The 11403-nt window shown below is 42.4% G+C and overlaps 1 protein-coding gene across 1 annotated transcript; it reads left to right on the top strand.

Annotated features, from left to right (window-relative positions):
* The first annotated feature begins 1274 nt into the window (after positions 1–1274).
* SLITRK4 (SLIT and NTRK like family member 4) lies at positions 1275–6404 on the top strand. Its single transcript, XM_054388656.1, has 2 exons — positions 1275–1469; positions 3841–6404. Exon 2 carries the CDS (start codon positions 3891–3893, stop codon positions 6402–6404), a length of 2514 nt encoding a protein of 837 aa, XP_054244631.1. The 5' UTR covers positions 1275–1469; positions 3841–3890.
* The last annotated feature ends 4999 nt before the right edge of the window (positions 6405–11403 follow it).

The raw sequence follows: 11403 nt of genomic DNA, 5'->3' as shown, positions 1-11403 counted from the left end.
AGGTATCACTCTATCCGCATAATGCAAAATAACATTCTGTAATTATTTCAATTAGATGCAGCCGGCCTTTGGAGCAAGCCATTTATTTCATTTCTGTAAATGAAGAAAACAGTTGCTGTTTCCCATTCCCTGATGTTTACTGCCCAGAACTAGCACACACAACTAGTAGGTGTGCACCACATCAACAGTTTTCTAACGGAGTTGTATTAGCATTCGCAGTAAAAGACAAGCAGTTGAATTCCCCTTGCAAGATTTCATTTGATTAGCTGACTCTTCTGCCTTGGAAAGAGATGTCACCTTGTTTGGGGATATTCATTACCCTTTTAAAGTATATTATGAAAGGTAGAGTAAATGGGAGAACTTAATTAGCAGAATCTGTTTTGCAGAAGTGCATAACATTAGAGGATGGTTTTCATCAGACTGCAGCTGTTACCTAAGCAGAGGAGGAATTTCACCTACCCACAACGAACGAGATACACAAATAGCTGAGTTGTCTTAAGAGCGGACCGGGTATGTCTCCTCACAGCGATTTTGTTCCATAATTGCAATTCACATTAAATGCAGTAAACGCTACCATCCTCCCCACTCAGTTTCCACCTCTACTTTTGTTTCAGGCCGGGCGGGGCGGAGGAGGGGGAGGGAGGCGTTTTGGGGGGAAGGGGTAGATCGTCAGAAAAGATGGGGGGACAGTCCTTTCTTCCCTTTTCTTCCTCCACTCTCCTTCCCCCACTCCGCTTTTCCCCTTCGCGGTGTTAGCGGCGTGTACCACGGCGCTGTGAGAGCGAACGCGGGCGGGATGGCTCCATCCCAGCTGTGCCCGGGGCTGCACTTGTAGCTGCTGCGCGCCACCCATGGCAGCCCCGCGGCGCCCGGCGTGGCAGCGGGGCCCCGCAGCTCTCGCCGCCCTGGGGGGACGATTCCCGCCCGGCCGCACCCGCTTGAGCTCTGCTGGGGCGCAGCCCGGCGTTTCCCCGGGAAAGGTGAGAGCTGCGCGGCGCGCCTCTGGGCGTGCGAGAGCGGCGTGCGCGGTTGCGATGCGCCGGGATTGCTCCCCTGGAGCGGCGTCTCCTTCCCCTCTGAAGCAGCGCTTGGTGCGTGCGTGCATATGTGTGTGCGGGTGTGCGTGTGGCGAAGGGGAGGGGGCTCTCGCTGCGTGCAAGGGGTGGGCGAGAGCAGTGCGATGGGAGCGGGTGCCCGTGTGCAGAGGGATCCTCTCCCTGCATGTGTGCGGAGGACCGCGGTGCCGGGGCAGGGCTCAGCGAGGCGGTTGCTGCATGCGGCGGAGCCCGCTGTGGTACTGCAGCACCCGGCTTCTCTTTGCTCCGCGCTTCGGCTCTCAGCGCAGCCGAGGGTGCTCGCTCGGGTGGACGCCGGGCTGGCCCTGCTGCTCGGTGCGTGTGCGGAGCTGTCCCGCGCAGACCTTGCGGAGAGCGCGGCGGAGCGGGGCCGCGGCCACTCCGGCCGCCGAGGTAGGGAAGGTGCCGGGCTCAACGCGGAGCGCCGCCGGGAGCATCGCCGGAGGCGGCCGGCCGCCCCGCCGGGCGTGTGAGTACGGGCGAAGAGGCGGGGGGGGGAGGGGGGCATGGCGGGGCTGCGTTTACGGTGCCGTTTCCGTTTCTTTATTTCTTCTCTTGTTGTTATTGCTATAATAATTATTGATGGTATTTTAAAGGGTGGGTATGGCGGGGAGCGTGGGGGGTGCGGCGTTAGACAAGCGACAGTTGCTTCCTGCCGGGGACTACCCTTGCGCTTGCTTCTCGCCGCCAGCAGCTCGCCTCTCAGAGCCCCGGGTTAGCGCTGTCTGTTTCCTATCCTTTCCGTGGGATAAGCGGAGGTACTGGGGCTGGCAGCCCGAATAAGCTGGCGGAGGCGTAGGAGGGACGGGGCGGGGGGGTGGGGGGAGGCGGCGGGAGGGGGACAGGATCTACGCAGCGGGGCTGGGTAAAGGGGTGTGTGAATGTGCTGCGGGGTGGACTTTGCAAAGGTGCCGATGGAAGGGGGTGGGGGGGGTGTAGCATTCGGTGGTGGTTACCACCGTTGAGCCTTGTTGCAAAGGGCGAGCGGGAGGGATGCTGGGCTGTACCGTTGCGCTCTGCCCGTTCCAGGCCGGCATGTGCGTGCGGGGTGTGCTGGCCCCTGTCCCTCCTGTCTTCCCCCGCCGGGAGGCAGAGGGCGACGGGGCGCCCACGGCAGAGGGGAGCCGGCACCAGCCGAGCCGGTTGCGGCAAAAAATTGCGGTAGTGCCTGCGCTTCTGGCCGGGCACGCCGACCCGCCGCCAGTTCCGCGCAGCGCCCGCGGTGTGCCCGCTCGGCACCGGCCGGGGCCGCAGGGCTGAGGAAGAAAAGGGGACTCGAGCGTGGGATAAGCAGGGATACAGGAGGACAGGAGAGGGAGAGAGATGGAGCAGTGAGGACGCGGAGGCATCGAGCTGCCCCTGTGGGCTCGCTCGCTGCGGGCAGGGTCAGAAGCCTGCGGGATCAGCAGCAGATGCTCGGCTCCCTCTTCTCCCCCTGGTCCCTCTTGGCGGCCTCTCTGACCCCTTCAACTATCCCTTCTCTGCCGTCTTCTTTGCTTTCTCCCTGCTTTCTCTCTCCTTCTTGTCCTTCTGTCCTCCCTTCCATCTTCCCTCGTCCCTCCTTTGCCATCCCTTCCAGGTCCCCGGTGCATCCTCCCCTCCTTGCGGCTCCCTCCAGCCCGATTCTCCCCCCTGCAGCTCTCTCCTGATTTCCCCACTTCCATCCTTCCTGACCCCTTCCTGCCAATTCGATGGCTTCCCACAGCGGGAATTTAAAAGGAAAAGCTGAGAATGAGGAAGGTGGGAGAAGCAATGTGTTGATTATGTACTGATTTGGTGTTTTTTATAAAGAAAAGGAAGATAAAATCTACCTTCTAACTTAGAGGAAATGCTATGGCTCCGGTTCTGCATAAAAAAATGGCAGCTTAGATGACCTGACTAGATGTAAAGGGTTTTTGAAAGCCACCTCTGGGTCGGTGCAGCGATAAGAGCAAATTAGATGATGTTGTACAAAGGAGAAGTTCTCAGGTTTCAATAGAGTGAGGCTGGTGAATTGTGACTTTGTTTTGCCCTGCAAATCAGGGTATTGTTATTCCCGGGGATGGGGCTGGATGCCTCTGCATGCTTTTTCTGTATCTGTGTGCTTTCATTGGTCACCCAGAGCTGAGCTTGGTTTGTGGATAGTTCATTGTATTTCTGCAATCACTTTACCACCTATTTATTTAAACTAAGTAAAATAAGTGACAGAAACAACGTATGTGCATGCCTATGTATCCCTTGAGTGAATCTGGCTGTTATCATAGTGATCATCTGTATGTATTGATGCTGTAGATACATACACTGAGTATTAGCATTGCTTTTTGTGTCTGCATCTTCATCCTTTCTGTTTTGTGCTATCCCAACTCAGATGTTTGGGCATGCATAACATCAACATTCGTGTTTAATATCCCTGAAACGCACAGCAGCGTATGAGCAGTGCAGGACTGAGGAGAGTAAATATGCATAAAATTGGAATCTCCTTTGGTTATTTTACTTTGTTAGCTATGCATGTTTGGCATATACAAGAGATAGAAATATATTTGACAGACCTCAGAGTTACTTGTGTTTGACTACAGAAATTTATATTCTGTATTTGAACTCATCCTAGCTCCAGTGTATTTGTTTGGTTGTTAAAATCTTTCATGTCATTTTAAATTCAGTGCTTGTAGTAATGCTTGGCAGGTACAGTAACTCAGTGGAATACAATTTTTAACCCAAATGATGTTTTTGGAACAATGACAACTGAAAAACGTTTTCTTTTTTTCTTTCCTTCTTTCTTCTTTAGATTCTTTATCTTTGTTCAGGAGCCTAAGGTTGCTTGCTGATCACAAGAAGATGTTTCTGTGGCTCTTTCTGGTTCTGTCATCTCCAGTTTCTTCTACAACTGCAGATGCTGATATATCTGTGGAAATTTGCAATGTTTGCTCCTGTGTGTCAGTTGAAAACGTACTCTATGTCAACTGTGAGAAGGTTGCAGTCTACAGACCAAATCAGCTTAAACCACCATGGTCTAATTTTTACCACCTCAACTTTCAAAACAACCTGCTAATTATTCTATATCCAAATTCCTTCCCTAATTTTACGCATGCAGTGTCCTTGCAGCTGGGTAATAATAAGTTACAGAACATTGAGGGAGGGGCCTTTATGGGTCTTAGTGCGTTAAAGCAGTTGCACTTGAACAACAATGAATTAAAGATTCTCCGAGCTGACACTTTCCTTGGCATAGAGAACTTGGAGTATCTCCAAGCTGACTACAATTTAATCAAGTTTATTGAACGGGGAGCCTTCAATAAGCTTCACAAGCTGAAAGTCCTGATCCTTAATGACAATCTGATTTCATTCCTTCCTGATAATATTTTTCGATTTGCTTCTCTAACCCATCTGGATATACGAGGTAATCGAATACAGAAGCTTCCGTACATTGGAGTTCTGGAACACATTGGGCGAATCGTTGAATTGCAGCTGGAAGACAACCCCTGGAATTGTACATGTGATTTGTTGCCTTTGAAAGCGTGGCTGGAAAACATGCCCTATAACATCTACATTGGGGAGGCTATTTGTGAAACACCCAGTGACTTGTATGGAAGGCTTCTGAAAGAAACCAACAAGCAAGAGCTGTGCTCCATGGGGACAGGCAGTGATTTTGATGTGCGCATTCTTCCTCCCTCGCAGTTGGAGCCTGGTTATAGCACTCCAAATGGTCACACCACTCAAACATCGGTGCACAGATTAGTCACAAAGCCACCCAAGACTACAAATCCTTCGAAGATCTCCGGGATAGTAGCAGGCAAAGCACTATCTAATCGCAATCTCAGTCAAATCATATCTTACCAGACCAGGGTGCCTCCTTTAACACCTTGTCCGGTCCCCTGCGTTTGCAAAACGCATCCTTCAGACTTGGGATTAAGTGTAAATTGCCAAGAGAGAAATATAGAATCGATGGCTGAACTCGTACCAAAACCCTTGAACGCCAAGAAACTGCATGTAAATGGCAATTATATTAAGGATGTGGACACTACAGATTTCATTGAGTTTGAGGGGCTGGATTTGCTGCATTTAGGGAGCAATCGTATTTCAGTGATCAGAGGAGAAGTTTTCCACAACCTTACAAATTTACGGAGACTGTATCTCAATGGCAATCAAATAGAGCGGCTGAGCCCAGAAATGTTTGCTGGCCTCCACAACTTGCAGTATCTCTATTTGGAATACAATGTTATCAAAGAAATCCTAGCAGGCACCTTTGACTTAATGCCAAATTTGCAGTTGCTCTACCTGAACAACAATCTTCTACGAAGCTTGCCAGCATATATTTTCGCTGGTGCACCACTTGCTAGACTGAATCTGAGGAACAATCATTTCATGTATTTACCTGTAAGTGGCGTTCTTGATCAGCTAAAATCTCTTACGCAAATTGATTTGGAAGGTAATCCATGGGACTGCACTTGTGATTTAGTTGCTTTGAAACTGTGGCTTGAAAAGCTAAATGAAGGTATTGTGGTGAAAGAATTGAAATGTGAAACACCTGTACAGTTTGCTAACATTGAACTTAAGTCTCTGAAAAATGAGATCCTCTGTCCTAAACTTTTAAACAAGCCATCTGCTCTGTTCACTAGTCCTATGCCCGCTGTTACTTTTACAACACCACCGGGACCAGTTCGGAGTCCTCCTGGTGGCCCAGTTCCATTGTCCATCCTAATCTTAAGCATATTAGTTGTGCTTATTTTAACAGTGTTTGTTGCTTTTTGTCTTCTTGTCTTTGTGCTTCGGCGCAACAAAAAACCGACTGTAAAGCACGAAGGGATTGGAAATCAAGAATGCAGTTCTATGCAACTGCAGCTAAGAAAGCACGATCACAAGTCAAACAAAAAAGATGGACTAGGTGCGGAGGCCTTCATTCCTCAGACCATTGAGCAGATGAGCAAAAGTCATACCTGTGGCTTAAAAGAGTCTGAAACAGGCTTCACGTTTTCTGACCCACCAGGGCAAAAAGTCATTCTGAGAAATATTAATGACAAGGAGAAAGATTTGTTGCATGTGGATACCAGAAAAAGACTTAGCACAATCGATGAACTGGATGAGTTATTCCCTGGGAGGGATTCCAATTTATTTATTCAAAATTTTCTTGAAAGTAAAAAAGAATACAACAGCATAGGGGTCAGTGGCTTTGAAATACGTTACCCAGAGAAACTACAGGACAAAAAAACCAAGAAATCTCTAATAGGTGGTAATCATAGTAAAATTGTAGTAGAACAAAGAAAAAGTGAGTATTTTGAACTAAAAGCTAAACTTCAAGGTTCACCTGACTACCTGCAAGTCCTTGAAGAACAAACAGCTTTGAATAAAATATAGGTCATACAATCTTATTGCCTACAGAGGACATTTATTTAATGATGAAAGTGCCTTTTGTTGACTTTTAACTTCCAAATACTATATTATATTGATAGGCATAGAGGCAGGTGTATCCAAGGGTGTCTGATTAACTGTAGCTGTGTATGGTTTGTCAAGTAGAGGAGAATTTCCTTAATAGATTTTACTACATAAAGCTCATGCCCTGTGGAATCCTGTAGGGATACTGCAAACTCTATTGCCAAAGGGATGCTTTATACACGTTACACTGAATTTAACCTCAAGAGGCATATATGTTTTGTACCTTAAATGCAAAACCATCGTCTCCTTGTGATTTGTTAGAACAAACACAAGAAACCTGGTACTGGTATCTGTACCTCAGCTGGGTCCTTCATCCTGCACGTGGATTTAAGTTGGTGGAACTGGAGTAAATCCTTTGATCTGTGGTGTTGTAATGGCACTCTTTAAAGATTACCTGGAAAGTAACAAGCATGCAAAGAGAGAACATTCGGTAGTATGTGTAAATTGGTTACATTTATGGCCTGCATCTTGAAACCACTGGAATTATAATGTTAAATTGTGCAAATATTTGTTTAAAATATACCATGCATTACATACCTATGAAATAAATTTGACCACTTGAAGCATACATGGCTATACATAAAGTTTAAAAAAAGAAAAAAAAGAAAAAAAAAGAGGAAAATATTTCAACCTTACTTCTGCAGTATTTGTGGCATTTGAAGAAAATATTTGGTATTTATGCAGAATCTGTTGTAAGACTCATCTCCTATTACAACTAGAGTTCCTTCTCAGTTACATGAAACACTTGCAACCCCAACAGGTTGTCCAAAATTGTCAAAGTGCTTACTGTGTGAGCGTAGCAGAAATTATTTTTGTAATATAATTCATATTTATGAAATACTTTGTATACTAAATAGGAAAAAATATGTACTCCTTAATATGTATTTAATATGCCTGACTTGTTTTTTTCTGATCACGGTGCATTAATCATTCAGTATAAATAAAACCAGAACAATATACCAAACAGAAACTGAGGGTGTAATGTATAGAATTATCCAGAATTAAGTGATCAGATATAATAATAATAAAATTGTTCTGTACTATTCTTGTGAAATTAGCATATTATCTTATTTCAGATTTGTTACCAATGGTGCATTTTGAAATAGATTCATTAGATTTTTAGTATTGTGTCTCAGGCAATTGTTTGCCATCAGTTGTCTTGCTTTTCAGGGTTCTACAGTTTAAATAGTTTTCACTACAAGTATTTACAAGAATTCATAGTAAGGGTAATATTTTAACTGTGAATGCAGAAGTTTTCTGTTCTTACTATCTGTCTGGATGCTATCAGTCAGAAAAAAAAAATGATCAGAACAGAATATGGCAAATCATGTCTATTTAAAACCACAATGTAAAATGAATATAGTTATCTCAGTTCAGAATGTTGTGTAGCTCGTCTCTAGAGAGTGAAAACTTGCCTTTGTGAAAACTAAATCTGAATAGCTAGGGAAAAAAATGGGAAATCTCTACTGTATCTTACTGATAGATGGTACCTTGAGATGAAAATGGAAATATATTGGTAAAGGATGATACAGCAAATCTAAAGTCTATTAGCAGAAGTTCTTTGACTTGAAAAGGATTTTTTGCATTTATTTCAGTGAACCTTGGATAAGACCCTCTGTCGTCTTTGCTTTCAGAACATTTTCCCCTCCCCCTCTGCTTTTTATAATCAATATCTAAATCAATTAAGATTAGTAAACATAAATGTTTTTCATTAATTTGAAACTAGCAAATATTACAGAAAGATCCACTAATAATACTGTGGAGATGGCTGTGTCAGCTATTTCCAGTATAAACCTCTGATTTCAGGGCTTTACAACACTGCTGTGAAATTTGTATTCTGGATTCATAGCTGGGCAGTCACCTGCAGTATATTTTTAACAAAGCTTGAAAAAACAAACAAACAAACCAGCCCACTTATTTATTTAAGGGAAAGGAACACAAAGCAACATTTTTCTACTTTCAGACATTTGTTCATGCTCTTGTAATATAGAGGGTTGTTTCATTATTTTTCTCCATACCACAGAGTATATGGATGACTTCAGATAATAAAATTACAACAGAAAAACTAATGACTGAGTTTTGTTCAAAAAGCTGCTGCTATCCATGCAAAATAACTGACTTAATTCACAATGTCATAGGGATTTTCAGGACATGGATATGTACTTATGCATTTCTAGCATAAAAAGTTCTTGGTTGACCGATGATATGATACATGGCTAAGGTGTGAGCTTATTGTATGAAGTTTGTGGATAAGAAGGTGTTAAAGATGATAGACTCCACGATGGCTCCATCAGTAGGCTATGTGTAATGGGTCACTATGCCTGCTCTGCACAGTGCTGCATGGTTTTGAGGATGTGTCCGCGTTTACTTGGATTTGCCAGAGCATAAGGCTCCTGATGTATTTGGGTGCATTGTCAGAGACTGGCATGTCCCATACCCTGTTCTTAAGAGGCATGTATTGAAAATATTTTAAAAAGCAAGTAAGGTAATGCTTTTAAGTGATGCTAAACCAGATGTGCTTATTACTTGTGTTGCCCTGAGTTGAAAGAACACTGACAAATGAGCATACCTTCTTCAGCTAAAAAAAAACCTGAGGGGTTTTTTATTTGTTTTATGCTTTGTTTTGTTGGTGAGGTTTGATTTGGTGTGGTGGGGTTTTTCTTTGTTTGTTGGGTTTTTTGGTTTTTTTGGGGGGGGGCGGGGGGGTTTGGTTTTTTTTGGTGGTGAGATCTAATATCGATTGATTAAAAGAGGAAGAACTTAACCATTATGCTGTACAATTATACTGGGTCAGATTTTGCTCCTCATTGAGGTCCCAATCCAGTTAAGCATTTAATTATTCACAAACTAATAGTTAAACACCTGCATAAGAGTGGGACTTAAATGTTGTGTTTTGTTATTGACTTCTAAAAAAGCCAGCTCAGAAACATTGTATATAATACATAGAGCCAAGTGACTCTTTTGGGATTATGCAGTTGAGTGTAGGTGAACCAGCATCAGTAAAGGTTGCACAATCTGGACCCTCCTGTAGAAATCATTTCTAAGTGTTTTACACATGTGGTGCAATACATAGGCATACTAATGTGAGTGAAGAATTCAGAAGTTGGCAAAACTATATTTCTGTGAAATTGTTACTTTAAGTGGCAACCTTTTTGTCCATTTATTTCCTCCATGTTTTGGAAGAGTGTATGTGTCTGTACAGCAGTTTTAGTGTAATGTCCATTCAAATCTATAGTTGGTGTGTCTGGGAGGTGACTTCAGATGTGGCTTAACAGGTCTGTCTGTTTCTTATATTGGTTTGAGTGGCCATGCTTGTAAAATGGCTGTTAAGACCCATAGACATAAACTAAATCAGTGAAGGTGTTAACATAATCTGTTGTCTTCATTGTATTATAAAGTTCCTTATTTTTAAATAAAAATCAATAAAGTGTAATTGTTTCCTTGAAAAAGAAAAATTCTGTTCAATTTTATCAGAAAGCAACTACCATGGTGCAAGAACATAAGGCCATTAGATTATTTACATTTTGTCTTCAAAATTGACAATATAGTGTAAAATCTATAAATCTAGTTAAAAATACTTTTTACAAAAAGATTTATTTTTAATGAAAAAAAGCCATAATGAACACATAAAGTATAAAAGGTATAGCCTTGTGAGTAATGATAACAAATGTCTCAGAATCAACAAAATGCATCCAGAACTTGATGGTGGTATAATATCTATAATATCCTTTGCATGATTTGTACATTAATATTGTATGAAATGAGCACAGAGGTTATTATTTTATTTTTTTCTTTAATTTTTTTGTTGTTGTTGTTGCATCCAAAGAGTTAGGAAGGAAATATAACAAGAATGTATTTATAATCACTCTATTTTGAAATAAAGTAAAGAAAACAAAACTTGCTGGTTTTACCCTGCTTTGATCATTACTATTCTAGGTTAGTTTATAATTGAGATAATTATCCAGTCCAGTGTAAAACACAGAAACCTTTTATTTATTAATTTTATTTGCCTTCAGCAACATCGAAATATGAGAGAGCACTGACTTAAAATTTGTATGAAATATTAATAAGATTGTTTGGTACTATTGCATTTTGGAAACTAGAATTCCAAGTGCCTATAATGATCTCTTTTAGCTCATTTGTATATGTATGAAAGAGAATCTATAAAGCAGATAAATAACAACGTTTTCCAATCACCTTGACAATTGACTATGATTCATTGTGAAAGTTATTCCTGTCTTTTGCAGTCTAACAAAAGCCTTCTTCCCTGTTAAACAAAGAGTTCTTTCAAAGCCAGTGAACTTGTTTTGTGTTAGTGACACAAGTAGAATTTAGTTTTGAGTTGGATTCTGAGATCTTCAATACAGAAGTGCTTAGAGAAACAAACATGTAATGCTAGGAGCATTTGTTTTGATTGTGCACCCTTCTCATCAATCACTTCAGATAAGACAATTTTTCAGAGGAAGGAAAAGTTAGTTTATCCTTAGCAAAGAGAAAAATATAATTTCAGTTGCTTAGGTTATTTTTGTAAATGAAAGTTGAAAAGATGTCTTCAGGTAGCTTAAGTTCCAAACGGAGATTTTATAGGAAAAATGTTTTACAAAGCCTTAAAACAAAATCTTTGTTGGAGGGGAGTAGAGTAAGAGCAGAATTCCATCTTGATTAAGCACTCCCTCTTGTGCGGAATCTTATGTGGTATAAAGGTGGCAAATGAGAATCAGAATGTGATATGAGCTAGAAAATCAGGACTTGGTAGAGATTGCTAGTTGCAGTGTGACATTTAGGAGCAAACCCACAGCATTAACTGGAAAAGGCCTATGTATATTTTCCATAGACTTTCCTTCTAAAGAAAAGTTTGAGAATTAAAGCCAAGTATTCATGTTTTGAATATGATGTACATGCACTGACTTCCTGAGTGTAA

Source organism: Indicator indicator, chromosome 17 (genome assembly GCF_027791375.1).
Source record: "Indicator indicator isolate 239-I01 chromosome 17, UM_Iind_1.1, whole genome shotgun sequence".
In the NCBI taxonomy this organism is placed as follows: Eukaryota; Metazoa; Chordata; class Aves; order Piciformes; family Indicatoridae; genus Indicator; species Indicator indicator.
Note: the sequence above shows the minus strand (reverse complement) of the source record. Positions and strands in the feature narration are given on the sequence as shown.

Bases quoted from the DNA above. Each gene is read 5' to 3' on its own strand.
- SLITRK4 (XM_054388656.1), top strand. From the start codon at position 3,891: ATGTTTCTGTGGCTCTTTCTGGTTCTGTCATCTCCAGTTTCTTCTACA.